At 38.7% G+C, this 16,652-nt stretch overlaps 1 protein-coding gene across 1 annotated transcript in view; it reads right to left on the bottom strand.

The window, feature by feature from the left end:
* LOC129224166 (uncharacterized) overlaps positions 1-16,652 on the bottom strand; it is a 245,757-nt gene that overhangs the window by 6,284 nt on the left and 222,821 nt on the right. The window contains exons 36-38 of the mRNA XM_054858583.1: positions 16,067-16,141; positions 11,004-11,196; positions 586-730 (exon numbers count right to left, since the gene is read on the bottom strand). Coding sequence (XP_054714558.1) covers positions 586-730; positions 11,004-11,196; positions 16,067-16,141 — 413 coding nt within the window. The remainder of the gene's footprint in view (positions 1-585; positions 731-11,003; positions 11,197-16,066; positions 16,142-16,652) is intronic.

Here is a 16,652-nt window from a genome sequence, read left to right as displayed (position 1 = left end):
CTCAGAAAGTTTTTTATATATGTCCGTAAAACTTTTAATGTATGTTTATCTGGTTTATATTTATGACCTAAACCTAAATTTATTTATTTTTTTAAAATTATTTATTTATTTTTTTGAAATTCGGTAAGTTAATATCGAAAATTTCCAAAATTTTGGGTAAAAAAATATTTATTTTTAAATATTAACTTTAATTTTTTAGTTGAAATTTAGGTTCAGATCGTTAAGATGTATCAGACAAATATGCATAAAAAGTTTTACGGAAATATATAAAAAACTTTTTGAAATATCAGGCGCGCAAAACGAGAAAACCGAAGAAATCGGCACCTGAGAAAAAGAGGCTTAAACAGCTGCTGTTAACATAAATCTCTACGGGGAAAGTTTGCGCATTTTTACAATAACTCAAAAAGTTTTTGGCTTATGGTAATAAATAAGGTATCAAATTGTTCAGAATAAAATTATGCATAACATATATTTTTTCCAGAAAATCGAAAATTCAGAAGATTAAAGGACCCCTTAAATTGACTTACACGATTATCATTCTTACCCGTACAAATGTCGTTATATAAATAAACAAGAATTACATACCTGGAGCATTTTTGGACCGCCCTCTGAGGTTCACCATCGAACCCCACTTGGTCATTTTGGAGTCTTCGGCGTCGGATTCACCCAAAATTTGCCGTAGTTGTTGATCTTTCCTTTGCTCTTGCGTCGGCTGGCGAAGTCTTTCGCTCTGAAGAATAGAGAAAGTTTTGAAATTGAAGAGCCATTCATTCGTAGTTTGGTCAACCCATTTGCACGAATGAGACTTTTCATCGAAGAGTCTTTATTCAAGGAGTTTTAAACTTTGGCTCGTAGTTTCTATATACGGTGGACGCCGGTTAGTTGAATCAACCGCTTCAATGAATCAAATCGTCAAAAACAGAACAAAATCCAGCTGTCTAAATTCGCCGCTTTATTGAATCAGCCGCTTTGAGGAATCAAAACTGTTTGGAACAATCGTGATTCAACTAAGCGGCGGCCACTGTATTAGAATATCAAGTACCATTACGTATCGTAATACGAAGGATCAACTTACTGAATCAAAATTTTGCATTTAAAAAACGAGCTGATGTGTGCATCCCATGACTTCCTTTTACTCCAATTTACTGTCATTTTCTCATTACTGGCAGTTTTAATATGATTCAATATTTAACTCTCTAAATATCACCAACAGTGGTCAAATAAAAACCAGATTAAAAATTTTTTTTTAAAATAAATCGCCACATTTATCGCCAAGTTGGCGACAAAACTTGGCGACCAAAAGACTGGTGATACATCGCCAAGTGTCCGCCAAATTATAACACCACTTCAGTTTCCATCGAAATTAACAATGATTCCCCCCCCCCCAAAGGGGCAAAAGACCCCCTTTGGAGCATCCGAATGCAACCAAAAAGAAAGGTGCACAACTAGACCCCACTAGGAGTCTACTTACCAAATTTCAACTTTCTAGGACATTCCGTTCTTGAGTTATGCTACATACATACACACATCACACATACGCACATACGTATATACAGACGTCACGAGAAAACTCGCTGTAATTAACTCGGGGATCGTCAAAATGGATATTTCGGGTGTCTGTACGTTCCTAGACACATATCCGCGTGTGGTCGGGTTGAAACAAAAACTCAACATTCATTCGGGGTGAGCAAAATGGAAATTAAGGCCGATTTTTCGGTGAAAATGTTTTTGCGAATTCAGTACTTCCTTTTTTGTAAAAGGAAGTAATAATTATTTGAACGTGCTGCGGACGATACTGAACGGCCACAATACGTACAAAACCATTATTTTTTAAGTACTTTTTTTTTTTAATTTTAAAGTTGATACTTCATATTGCGATACATAATGGCACCTTGTATTCCAATACATAGAAACTATACACCAAAGTTTATAACTCCTTGAATAAAGTTCAAATATATATACGTAAGAATGTCTCATTTGTGCAAATGGATTGAGCAACTGAAACTGCATAATTAAAGTAAGCAGCAGTTATTGTAACGTTACAAAATTTAAACAGCTTATTATTTCTATATCCTTGAAAAAATTTGCCTTCCCAAAACTAACTTTTTTTTTTTTTTTTGAGAGAAAAAAAAAAAAAACATTAATAAGAAATTTGTACATCACTGAACGAAACAACCTATTAATTAAGGATATCTTCTGCGAAATCAAGTGTACTTTAATCTGGCAGCGTTTTTGCTCCCGTTAGTAAAATCAAAACTTTATTTCATGAATTGACGAATTTAGTTCAAATAAGTTTTGAAGGGATACGGCAAAGTGAGGGTTGTGAGTATGGAATTCTTTTTGTTGTTGTATATTTGAAACATATAGTAGGGCAGACCGGGGCACGTTTAAGCATGGGGTACGTGTACGCAGTGCCCTTTTTTCGAAACGAGTTATAAATGGAGAGCTAACAGTCATACCAGGTTGATGCTGCTCCTGAGCAAATCTTCTCCAAGTTTTTGAGCATTAGTCGAGCTTCGGTTTAGCATGCGGATATTAAAATCTGTTTTCTACCAAGCCGAGCAAATTTTGCGTTGAACAATTTGAAGCTTATTTTGAATAAATAATACTTTGTTATAAACAAATAAATATATAAAAAATAGCAGATTTTTATCTTTTTTTTTTTTAATTGTATTTGTATGGATAGAAAAGTTATTAAATTTTGTTGCACGTTAAAAATAAATCCAAACTTGCCGACGGGGCACGTTTACGTATTTTCATCGGGGCACATTTACGGATGTTCTTACTGTGTCTTACTACTGTCTTACTTCTAAACGGGACCCGGACGCTTTTTTCGCTCTGTACTGTCTCAAACCTTTAGTATTTTCAGGTTTTTTAGTTTTGAAAGTCACCATTCATTTTTAATTAATTAACAGATTCGTATCTTATAGCTTACAATCACATAGTGTTGTATTCATGCTTGTTCAGCTTTAACTTTGCGCACTATTCAGCCTGTCATACGTTTTCTTATTTTAAAGATCGTAAGACATTACGTTCAAAACACTAACAGAACTACGTTAGATGTCAAAATAATAAAAAGGCTTATCGATAATCCAAGTATTTCTCCCAGTAGGCCCTCCTCATCTTCACATATGAACTGCTCCAACTGAGACCATTTGGAAAAGTAGGAGCAAAGCTCAGGAACGAGGGAAGGAAATCAAAAGATGATGCTCACATTCCTAACTGATACTCCGATTAAAGAAACCCTCAGCCAAGAGCAGTTAGAAGTTACAAAGAAAAAAACAGAATGGGCAAAACAAAACAAAAAGAAGAAATTACTTTAAAATTTACAAGTTTCTATTGAAGCAGAAATAGAAGACATCAAAGAAAAAAGTATGAAACCAAATCCTGCGACAGGGGAAAAGTTAGTACACTCTGTAAAAAGGAAATTCATGAACGATTATGTTCACGAAGTAGAAAATTCTGCTTCCATCTATTGTTTGAAAGCACACAACCAATCGAAAAAGGACAAGACAGGGTTATATGTCTTAGATGTCAAAACGCAGTCCCTTGACAAGTATGCGAAAATCAGTACTTTGCTTTTGTTAGTAAAATCAGTGATGAAGAAGATGACTAAATAGTTTCTGCTTTTAATTAGCAATTAGTCCTATGATTTAAGTGTAGCCTATAAAACGTTCTTTAATTAATTATTTGTGATTTTCTTATTTTCAAAGTGTTTTTAGAAAAGTAAAATAGTTAAACTTGGTTTAATATTGTAACGGATTCGGTGCGACTTCCACTTTCTTGAAATGAAGACACAGTTCTTGATAAAAGCACAGGAAATTTATTTACACAATGTACAGGAAAGATCGTCAACAACTGCTAAATTATTCATCAGCAATTAAGCAACTATCACACAACACCGTAAACTCAACGTTTACACACGTATTTACTTCCAAATATGAAAACAACGCAGCGAAATGCCTCGCAATAAACAGAGCAAAAACGCTCTCAGTTCGAAATCTCAATCGAAACTAAACTGTTTATCCATCGCTAACGGCTTATATACACACCGAAAAGAAATCTCTCTAATATTCCAGAAAATGCTACAACGTTCTACAACTACACTTTCATTGATAAAATCAGTGAATGAAATAAGAAAAAAAAGAATAGGGGGCTGTATACTTTAGCCATATGTTAAGGGGTTGTATATTCATTACGGGAAACTATTTACAGGTTACGTTACTACAATAATTACTATTTACAGAATTTGTAAAATTGCCCCCTTCCCAAGGACTGCACGTCCCGGGCAGTACAATCCCCAGAAAGGGTGCAAACTTCTATCACAAGTTCACAAATACACACATTAAATAATAACCAATAATGCATAGGAAACACAATAATAACAAGAAATATTACTAAACATTAAAAGCAAAAAAAAATTATCTACAACTTTTATGTTATCAACCATGGTTGTTTACGAAATACTCATGAACTATGGCCATAGTATGGGGCTAACCGATCATAATGTACAACCCTAGGTTTTGCATTAGGTGATTTTTGGATCCTCACTACGACGTCATTTAGTCGGTTAAGGACTTTGTAGGGTCCATCCCAATGCGACTGCAATTTGGGTGACAGACCTTTCCGTCGGATGGGATTCCATAACCAAACCTTGTCGCCTTCGTTGAATTCATGTCCAGTAGACCTGGTGTCGTATCGGGTCTTCATCTTCTCCGCCGCGATGTTGATTCGCTCTCGTGCGAAGTTATGAACGTCTTCCAACCGGGCCTGGAGATCCTGGATGTACTCCTCAGGCGATGCAGGCGCATCCGGAGGACGACCGAAGACGAGATCACAAGGTAGCCGAAGCTCTGGTCCGAAGAGCATCTGAGATGGGGCATATCCGTTAGTCTCGTGGACAGCACTGCGATAGGCCAGCAGGAACAAAGGTAGCTTCTTGTCCCAATCCTGTTGATTTCTGGAGACCATAAGTGAGAGATTATTCAGGATTGTGCGGTTAAATCTCTCCACCATGCCGTCCGATTGTGGGTGTAGTGGTGTTGTCCTAGTTTTCTCAATTCCGAAAATTTGACATAGGCCCTTAAACACAGCAGAGATGAAATTCCTCCCTTGATCGGAATGAATCTGCAAAGGTGTTCCGTATCTCGAGATCCAATGTTGGACTAGAGTCTCTGCTACGGTGGTAGCTTCTTGATCTGGAATGGGATATGCTTCCGGCCATTTGGTGAAGTAGTCGATGGAAACAAGAATGTATTTGTTCCCATCAGCAGTTCTTGGTAGAGGACCCAGGATGTCGATCCCAATTCGTTCGAAAGGAGCTCCAACGTTGTACAGATGTAGCTTCCCTTTGCTTCTCTTCTTCGGTCCTTTACGAGCAGCACAGGCGTCACAAGAATGGCACCACTTCTCCACGTCATCCTTCGCCTTGCTCCAGAAGAAGCGCTCCCGAACTTTATTGAGGGTTTTCAAGACACCAAAATGTCCTCCAGTCGCACTACTATGTATTTCTTTCAGAACATCTGAAATCCTTGATCGGGGAAGTAGTAACTGCCACCTAGATGTTTTGCCATCGTCAGATTCCCATTTCCGGTGTAGCACGCCGTTCCGTAAATGGAGTGAGTTCCATAAAGCCCAGTATCTTTTTGTTGCAGGACTGAAGATGGAAACGTCCTGCCAGCTAGGGCGTCGACTGTCACTTTCCATGAACTCCAAAATCGGTTTTATGTCGGGGTCTGCAAGTTGATCTTTTCGAACTTGGTCGTCACTCCATGGATCAGGTTCTGATGATATTGGAGTCACTGTCACCTGATAGGCGGTAGGGCTAGTCGTTCCATACTGTTTCTCGATTCGGGAACAATAGTGGCAGTTCTCAGGACAGGGTCTCCTTGATAAAGCGTCAGCATTACCGTGAGATAACCCTTTTCGATGCTTGATCTCCATGTCATATTCCTGGAGCCGCTGTATCCATCTGGCTATCTGGCCTTCCGGATTTTTGAAGTTCAAAAGCCAAGTTAATGAGGCATGATCTGTCCGAAGCAGAAATTTTCGGCCGTAGAGGTAATGATGGAAGTGTTCTACAGCTTTCACTATGGCCAGTAACTCCTTTCTGGTGACGCAGTAATTTCGCTCCGACTTTGATAAGCATTTGCTCCAGTAAGCGATGACATGTTCATTTCCGTCAATTTCTTGGGATAAAACAGCTCCGATGCCCTCGTGGCTCGCATCAGTGTCTAGGATGAAGGATTTTCCAGGCTGAGGGTAAGAGAGAATAGGCGTTGATGTTAAAGCCTCCTTCAATCGTAGAAATGCATCTTCGCATTCTTTGGACCATTCAAACTTTTGCTTGCTCTCCGTCAGCTTATGCAAAGGTCGTGCAATGTTGGAAAAACCCTTCACAAACTTCCTGTAGTACGTGCAGAGCGCCAGGAAACTTCGCAGCTGATGGATGTTTTCGGGACGACTCCAACTCTTGACCGCAGATACCTTTTCTAGATCGGTTTGTACACCTTCAGAAGAGATGATGTGACCAAGGTAGTTCACTTCCCGGCGGAACAAATTACATTTGGACGGGCTTAACTTCAGATTGGCTTCCTTAAGCTTTTGCAGCACCTTCCTAAGATTTGCCAGATGTTCTTCGAAACTGCGTCCCACGATGATGATATCGTCTAAGTAGACCAGACAGGATTCGTAGGAAAGTCCTCTTAACACTGTCTCCATAAGACGCTCGAACGTAGCTGGTGCATTGCAGAGACCGAAGGGCATCACTTTAAACTGCCATAAGCCTTGTCCAGTTGTAAACGCTGTCTTCTCTCGGTCATCAGGGTGTATCTCAACCTGCCAGTAGCCGCTCTTCAAGTCCAGGGTCGAAAACCACTTGTGTCCGGAAAGAGTGTCCAAGGTGTCGTCTATCCGTGGAAGAGGGTAACTGTCTTTCTTGGTGATTTCATTCAGCCGTCGGTAATCGACACAAAATCTGGTGGAGCCATCTTTCTTTCGGACCAAGACGATGGGAGAGGCCCAAGGACTGGATGAAGGTTCGATTACATCATTCTCCTTCATCTCTTTCAGAAGGGTTTCAACCTCTTCCTTCTTAGCGAACGGTAGTCGTCTTGGATGCTGTTTAATAGGGGGATGTTCTCCAGTGTAAATCCTATGCTGCGTTAAATTCGTACGGCCAACATCCTCCGATGTAGAGGAAAAAAGATGCTTGAAGTCGTCCACCAATTGTTCCGCAGCAGTTCTTTGATCTTTCGATAATGGCGCACTCCCAATTAACTTCGATGTCAAGGACTCAGAAGACACAGTTTCGGGGGAATTGATTCTTCTAATGATGCAGTTTACTGGAGTACAAGTTGCTAACACTTCACCTTTCCGAATATTCCTTGGCCTTTCACTCACGTTGGCGACTCTTACAGGAATTACATCCTTGGAAAGGTCCACAAGCGTAGATGCTACCAGCACTCCTTTTAGGTTATTGCTTAGGTTAGGGTATTCAATGAGTCCAAATCGAAAACTATTGCTTTCTTCAAGGGAGCCAGGTATTAATGATTCTGACCTTGGGGGAATCGATAAATCTGTTTGGGCTATTATTTGATGAGCGGATTTTACATCACTTTCAGCAGGGAAAACGGCTATGTCTTCTCTCATCGAGTGCAGCTCATTAGTCTTGAAGTCGAGAGTAAAGTCATATTTTTTCAAAAAGTCCAATCCGAGAATGAAGGGGTCCATGATATTAGCGACGAATGCCGTATGATGGTAGGTGGCATTCCCAAACACTATTTCCAAGTCCACTTTACCGTCAATCTCGATCTTGTCACCTGTCACAGTCTGGAGACTTACGCGTGGCGATATCCACAGCAGTTTCAATCCAAATTCACGAGCCACATCTGTCCTAATGATTGTCACATTGGCTCCAGTGTCGACAATCAGTCTGCAGGGGTTCCCATTTACATGTGCGTAAATGAAAAGTCCATCACTGCCACTACTAGAAGAGGAAATCTGCAGAGCTCTGGTGGTGGTGATTTCCTTCCCTCGCGTAGCTTGGCGAGCCGGACAACTCCTTCGCAGGTGTCCTTCACTACCGCATTTCCAGCACTTCCGCTCTTGTTTCTTTTGGGCTGTTATGCTGCTCAGATGTCTTGTCAAGTCACCGAGTTGTCTCTCAAGTTCAGCGAGGTGGGACGACCTGGAATCAGACTCATCAGCTTCCTGAGTCCGGATTAGATGGCGATCCACACGGGTTGCTTCTTGGGCGGCCTCGTATCTCATCGCATACACAACAGCAGAATTCAGGTCTTTGACATCCGCCATCCGTAGAGCTTTCTGGATTTCCGGATCTCGAACCCCGTCGATGTAGTAGTTGAGTGCCAGGTTGTCTCGAACATCCGCAGGGCAGTCGCAAAAAGCAAGATGAGACAGTCTCTCGATGTCCGCCGCTAGCTCTTGCAGGGTTTCCCCGGTTTTCTGGAAACGGGACTTCAACTGGAGTCGGCTGAAATCTTTCTGGCACTTCTCACCGAAGCGAAGCTCCAACGCAGATGTGACGGCGGCGAAATCCAGGCGTTGGCTGTCCGGAAGGGTCTGAAGAATGTCCGCTGCGTCACCTCTCAGGGATGCTGCAAGATGACAGGCCTTGGAAGCAGAGTCCCATCCGTTCGCTTCCGCCACTATCATGAATTGGGTCTTGTACACCTGCCACGAACTTTTCCCATCAAATGTGGCCAGTTTAATGGACGGTCGAGCAACAGATGTGGGAGCGCAAAACTGTACAGAGCTGCTTTCCGCGGTCGCCAATCTCCTTTCCATGTCTTTAATTATTTCTTCCTTAAATGAAGTAAATTTCTTGTCTTGTTCTTCCAACTTATTTTCCACATTGGCGATACGCTCTTCCACAGTATCAAATTTTTCTTCCAGAGCATCAACTTTATCTCCCATTGCGGTTAGTTGATTCTCCATCATGGTTTTCATCGACGTTAGGTCACTTTTTATTTCATCTTGAATTGTAGTAATTTTAGCAGTTAAATCACTATTTAACTGTTCTTGGTTAGTCGCCAAACTTTCGGTCAAGTCACTTTTCACAGCATTAATTGCTGCCAGAAGTTGTTTTAATTGATCATCCATTGCGCGAGTAATCACCATAAAAACAAAGTCTATAAATTCAAACAGTCTTTATGAAAAAAATGTCCAAAGTCACACTTACTCCAAGAAAGTCCAGAAGAGGCCCCACGTTGGGCACCAAATTGTAACGGATTCGGTGCGACTTCCACTTTCTTGAAATGAAGACACAGTTCTTGATAAAAGCACAGGAAATTTATTTACACTATGTACAGGAAAGATCGTCAACAACTGCTAAATTATTCATCAGCAATTAAGAAACTATCACACAACACCGTAAACTCAACGTTTACACACGTATTTACTTCCAAATACGAAAACAACACAGCGAAATGCCTCGCAATAAACAGAGCAAAAACGCTCTCAGTTCGAAATCTCAATCGAAACTAAACTGTTTATCCATCGCTAACGGCTTATATACACACCGAAAAGAAATCTCTCAAATATTCTAGAAAATGCTACAACGTTCTACAACTACACTTTCATTGATAAAATCAGTGAATGAAATAAGAAAAAAAAGAATAGGGGTTGTATACTTTAGCCATATGTTAAGGGGTTGTATATTCATTACGGGAAACTATTTACAGGTTACGTTACTACAATAATTACTATTTACAGAATTTGTAACAATATCTATTTCACTTACTCCTTGTTATCATTCTTATTATGCATAAACGTGCCCCACTCGATGCTTGCCACGAACTTGCCCCATGCTCGGTGCAAGTTTTTTTTTTTTTTTTATGGTTAAAAACACAAGCTAAGCAATAACTGGATATACAAATGTTGACTCCATTAACTGCTTTATAAAACCACAATGTCTAAAATTTCATAGGTTCAAAATTAAAATCTAAAAAATTCATTGAGAAAAAATCCGCGTAAACGTGCCCCTGTCTACCCTTCATTGCAAGTTGTTATCAACATGTAGGCATGACTTACCTACTAAAACTCAACTTACGTAAAACCAGATTTTATCCTCAGTTATCAAACCTCACTTATCACGTTTAAAGTACGTAAATTAAGTACAGGTATTGACTTTCAAACGTACGTACTTTACTTGACTCAGCATACTTTATTCAACTGTAAGGTTTAATAATGTCAAAACATGTACTGTGTAAAAAGAGTTAATGTATTTTTCAAGAACCAGGGCTCCTTTTCAAGCTCTTACTAGCAAAGATAAATAAACTGGTTTCACACAAATCACGACAGCTACAAAACATGCTGTTGCCTGTGTTGCCATGGTTTTACACCAAAATAAGACATGTGCTGTGTTGCACACGACGTCATAACGCAAGCAACGAATAAAAGTCCTCTTGATGAGTTCTTTTTAATGACGGCACAAATTGCAATTAATCGTAAAACAATTCGTAATGTGAGGCTGGGTTAACGACGCAAAACCAATGACGTGGGAAGAAAGTCTGCGGCAAAGATTTTGTAGCTGTTGCAATCGATAGGAAACCAAAAGTCAGGGTTTCGGAATCGGAAGGAAAATGACAGACACCGGGAATGTGAGATCCTTCGACACCGATTCCAAAAAATGACAGACACCGAGAATATTAGATCCTTCGTCTCTGATTCCGACTCCTTTTCCCCCAAATCAATCCGATTCCGAAGCCCTGGCAGAGTTGTGAAGTAGGAGAGAAAATGACCGACTCCTCGAATTTCGGATCCTTGGACTCTGACCCCGACTTCTTTATTCCAACATCAGTCCGACTTCGACTCCACCGCAGTGGCGAAGTTGCGGAGTTGGAGGAAAAAATATCGACTCCGACTCTTGGAGTTTGTTGAGCCTTTCACTCCGAACTCCAACTCCGATTCTTTAACCCCAAAAAATCAGTCCGAATCTGCAGCCCTGCAAAAAATAGTATCTACAAAACAAAGTCACTCACCTCTGCCACCATCTTGGCCCTGGCCTTGTTCCTCTCCTTGAGGGCGGCTGCTTTTTCTATCTGCTGCTGTACCCGCTCTCTGCACGTCCTGTACTCCAGGGCGAACTCGCTGATCACTTTGCACACATTGTGCACTTTCGCCTCTCGGATCTGGTGCGACGGGAATCCCAGGAACACCAGCAGTTTCAAAAACCTGGAGCAGAAAATTGTCTTATTGTCTGTATTCATACTCTTAACTTTCCTACAACTAGGAGGATGGTTCCATCAGGGCCGTAGACAGGGTGGGGACCGTCGGGATAAATCCTCCCCCGAAATTTTAACTTTTCCCTAAAAAATAAAGAAACGAAAACTATCTGATCAAAATTCTTCCCTCTACTCCTCCTTCACTTGACCTTGTTATACAAATCTTCTTTCCAGTCAGACCCTTTCTCCTTCTCACCACCTCCACACCCACATACACATTAAAAAAAAAAAAAATCAAAACGTCCTAACTTTTTTACACCTTAGTTCTTTCCCAGAATGTTAATGACTTTTATTAGAAAATAAAATTTTAAAAACATTCTTTCTTAGTATTATTTTTTTCAGGTGGCAATGGTAGATTGCTTTTCAATTGTGACTATTTTCACTAACTTGCTCGAAAGTTTTTCTAAAAGCCTCTGTGGCGTGCATTTGTAATTGTAGACATGTAATAAACACTGTATCATGTATTACACTGTAACAAATTTCGGAAACGTTTCTGGGTATATCGGAAACGTTTCCGAAATAATAAGAATCCTTCATCCAATAGCGAACTCCTCATTATTCAGAAAGCTTTCTGTTATTTCAAAAAATCTAGATGCGGAAGTGAGGCGCAATGCTTCGAAACGTATTTTATCCTTCCAACATTGGCGCCAGTGAGTCGGAAATAACGAGAGCTTATTTTTTTCCTTATCTATGGTTGCTGCAGTCAGCAACTGTTTAGCATTGGATTACTTGTTATTTCATGTCTAGAGAGTGGCAAATTGTGTCGAAACTAATTTTACGCTTTTGCATTTTCGGCTGCCCTTTATTTTTTAGACGATGTACGCAGCTTTTATGTTAGTTAATAACGATTTGCTTCTTTACAATTTCCGGTGCGACCATGATTTCATATATATTGTGTGTTCAAGCGTGAAGAGTTTCAACAGCCGTTTTTATACTTAATGAAACGAAACCCTTTGGATTACTTATCCAGTTGTAATGGAGGTACTTAGATTTTCTTCCTCTCATGTTCACTTGTAAGTATTAATGAATATTTTAAAGCATGTTATTATATACATTTATATTTTTGTTGATTTGCATTTGATGAGGCTCCAATTGTAACTGTTTTTGGGTTTTTCGAATTAATTTAAAGTTATTCTACATACCTATGTGCGCAGTGTACTATTTGTTGTAACCAATTGAAACTGATTAATTACGCAAAAGAAATAAGATTTATGTTTGAAAAGCAATCACAGAAAAGTTATTTCGAAATACTTGGATATACATACATTGGTTCAAAAAAAAAAAAACATCAATTGTTTAATTCATTAAAAATATGGTAATGCAAATGTTTTCTAGTATTGTAATATGCTTCACAAAAAATGTACCAGTATTATTTATCTTTTTTTTATTATAATTTATTCATTTATTTAAAAATATTTATACCATTAGAAAATGGCCCAGTTATCTATTAGTAAGCAACATAGTTATGCAATTAATTCATGTGCTTATTCATTTTGTTAAATGTGGTTGACAATAAAAAATTCCTTGACATTAGTTGTTCGCTAAGTAACATTTCCTTCGTGGATATACTAGTTTAATATAGGATAGTCAGGAGGAATGAGTCAGTGGCAAAAATGGAACAGTTGCATTTACAAGCCGAAATAAAAAGAAATATTATTTCATGTCATTGTTTTAAAAGTGATCATTTTTTAAATACTATGTTATTAATATACAAAGTACATATGGGGAGAAGACGAGGGGCGTTCACCACGCAGACTGCCATTGACATTTTCAGGGATTGCTTTTTTTAAAAAGGGGAGCTCTTTATAGCATTTTATGGGTTCACCATCACTCTTATGGTGTGAGGGGGGGGGGGAATCTCGTATATATGAAATGGAGTAATCATGCAATAGAATTCAATGTTTTAATAAATAAAATATATAATGCATTTTGCGCAAATTGTAAAAATAAAATCAGTAACCTATTTTGATTAAGTATTTATATTTGTGATGAACTGGAAAAGGGCAAGAACAGAAGAATCAACCCGAATGGTTCCAACAGGAGGACTTGGTGTCATATTTAAATTCACCAATTTCTCTGTTGCACTTTTCGGTTCACTTTGCTCGTCAGAGAAATAGACTTGACGCGAAGGGAAGGTAAGTTCTGTCAAATATTATCCGAAAATAAAAGCTATCAAGTTTGATACAAGATATGTTTCTAAGTTCTGCATTAAAAATACAATATGTTGATAATTTTGTCTTGAAAATATTGCGAGAAAAACTGAAGTTTAAGATTGTTTAACAAACAATCCCACTTTTGATAAAGTACCCCCCCTCCCCTCCCCTGACGATTTTGTGATTACGAATGAAACTACTATATTATTTCATAAATTTTCAAAAATTTATAAATGTGCATATGTTATGCTGTTAACCATGCTATTTGTCATTAGAAATTCAGAAAAAAAAAATCCACGAATGATTCTAAAATTGCTTGTTTCATTGCTGTTAGATATGAAAGAACTGAAACTGATATGGTATGCAATACTATAGTAAAGAATTATATTTTAGAAAAAATCACGGAAAAAGGATTCTGAAATTCTCGGAAACGTTTTTGAAAATTGTTTGGAGAGTTCTGAAATACTCGGAAACGTTTTCGAAACTTTCATGAACCACAGCTGCACAGAATACTTAGAAACATTTCTGGAAATTACGGAAAGAGGATTCCGAGATACTCAGAAACGTTTCTGAAAATTACAGAAAGAGTATTCCAAAATACTCAGAAACATTGAAAGAGGATTCCGAAATACTCAGACACGTTTCTGGACATTATAGAAAGATAACTCCGAAATACTCAGAAACGTTTTTGAAAATTTCATGAACCGCAGCTGCACGATATACTCAGAAACGTTTCCGGATTTTTTTTACAGTGTATAGACCGTATAAGTGCCGGCAGTTAATTCTCTTATTTTGTCGAGTCTAAATATGTTATGAAATTTTTGAAGTAGTTAATCAAAATAATTATTAGAAACTAATTTTTTAATTACCTTTCAGTTTAATTTTTGCAAACAACATAATAAACATAATTTTTAAACGCTATTTTTTCCCATTACATGTCTGGAACCATTTTTGCCTCCGACCATGTCCCTCCCCGAAAAAATATCCTGGCTACGGCCTTGCATATGAAACTTGTCACACCATCAATGTGTCACCGTCAAACCGTTAACCTAAGGCCCGTATAGTGGAGGAGCCGATGCATTCGCCATTTTGGAGCAAACTTGATCCAGTGCTTCGCAGCGATAGCATCGCTGCTGATGTTTACATTTCTTTAGCATGTGTTAAATTGAGTCAAATGGGTAGTTTTTCGGCTGTTAATTGTGCAAACAGCTCCACAAAGAAAGGATTGCAGCTCTTCAGATTTCCAGCAGATGCAGAAAGAAAAGAGAACTGGATAATTAATAGTCGACGAAGTGACTGGCAGCCTGGAAATGGAGCTTGCTTGTGTGAGGTTAATATCGATTTTTTTCTCATGATGTTACTATCATTACGTTATAAATGCTCTGTAATCTTTGTTAACATGTTGCAGTGTTCTACGGAATGTCTTTTATTCTGTATTTTCCTGTTGTGCGATAAGTATACGCTTGCTCCAATATGGCGGATGGGTCGACCTCTCCAGTTATAGGGGTTCTACGTTAACCTAATTGACACCGTCACATTGGACTAAATATTTCCTTACACTTTCATTCATACACTGTAAAAAAATGTGCGAAGTTATCATTGCTAAAATGGGTGTACTTCTGGAGCGAGTTGTGCATCTTCTGGAGCGAGTTGTGCAACTTCTGGAATGAGTTGTACAACGTCTGGAGTGACTTAATACGTCCTCCAGACGTTGAGTTCTACGTTAACCTAATTGACACCGTCACATTGGACTAAATATTTCCTTACACTTTCTTTCATACACTGTAAAAAAATGTCCAAAAATACGTTGTCCAGACGTTGAGTTCTACATTAACCTAATTGACACCGTCACATGGGACTAAATATTTCCTTACACTTTCATTCATACACTAAAAAAATGTGCAAAGTTATCATTGCTAAAATGGGTGTACTTCTGGAACGAGTTGTGCAACTTCTGGAATGAGTTGTACAACGTCTGGAGTGACCTAATACGTCCTCCAGACGTTGAGTTCTACGTTAACCTAATTGACACCGTCACATTGGACTAAATATTTCCTTACACTTTCATTCATACACTGTAAAAAAATGTGAGAAGTTATCCTTGCTAAAAAAAAAATGGGTGTACTTCTGGAGCGAGTTGTGCAACTTCTGGAATAAGTTACACAACTTCTGGAGTGAGTTGTGCCGATTTTAAGAAACCTCTAACTGTTCGGGAGAACTTTCACGGTGGCTTGTGTAATGTTCCATCTAGCGTAAAAAACTGAGGTAGAGTTGAAAGCGCAAGGGTAAAATTCAATACCGACGCAGAGCTGATCAACTCTTATAAACGAAATCAACTCGGACCTACCTCCACGGCCGAGCGGGTCACACTTGAAACCATGGGGGTCGCAGGATTAGTGGAGACGGTTCGTAAACTTTTACACAAAGGATTTTCCCCCCAATATATCAAAGAGGCAGAACTAAGGGCCAACTTCCATGTTTACTTGTGCTTTGCTTATCTCGTGGTATTTTTCTTTGAATTTGACTTCAGAAGATTATTATTTAAATATTTTTTCTTTATTTATCTAACCAAGTCACACTTTTACAAAACAGTACGCAAAATAAAAGTTTCAGAATGATAAGAATAACAGTGATTTGTTTTATGATTAAACCGGCCAAAATACTTACCTGTTGACAACTCTCCTGTGAATGATACCAAGAACGATGATTCTTTGTGCGCAATCATCCAAGAAGTCAGACAGCCTGCAAAAACATTAAACAAGTTTATGATTTCAGTACGCCATTATTTATATGTTATATCAGTTATAACGTTAGTAAATTCTGATACACTGTATTGTATTCAGTAAGTAACCGCCCTATAGCCAGGGTTAAGGCAGAAATACATGAAATACACCACCAGCTCAGTCAATTCTAGCCGCGGACAACAGTTTCGTGCTTATTAGCACTCATCAGCCCGACATAGGAGTGACTGAGCTGGAGGTGGAAAACTATTTAAGGAAACCTAGAGTGCCAAGCAAAATGGTACCTAATACAAAATTAGCACTGACCAGACGAGTGACCGAAACATTGGTTCGGTTCAACTGTATTGTACTTCTATGCACCTAGATCAAAATATCAACAATATCCACATCAACAACACACTTAATGCATTGTATTCAGTTGCCTATTGAAATGAAAGCATCGTAAATTTTCAAAATATTTAGGAAAAAAAAAGTGCATCAAAGCTGTTTGTAATGCAATATACCGATGGGAT

This window comes from Uloborus diversus, chromosome 6 (genome assembly GCF_026930045.1).
Source record: "Uloborus diversus isolate 005 chromosome 6, Udiv.v.3.1, whole genome shotgun sequence".
NCBI classification, from domain to species: Eukaryota; Metazoa; Arthropoda; class Arachnida; order Araneae; family Uloboridae; genus Uloborus; species Uloborus diversus.
Note: the sequence above shows the minus strand (reverse complement) of the source record. Positions and strands in the feature narration are given on the sequence as shown.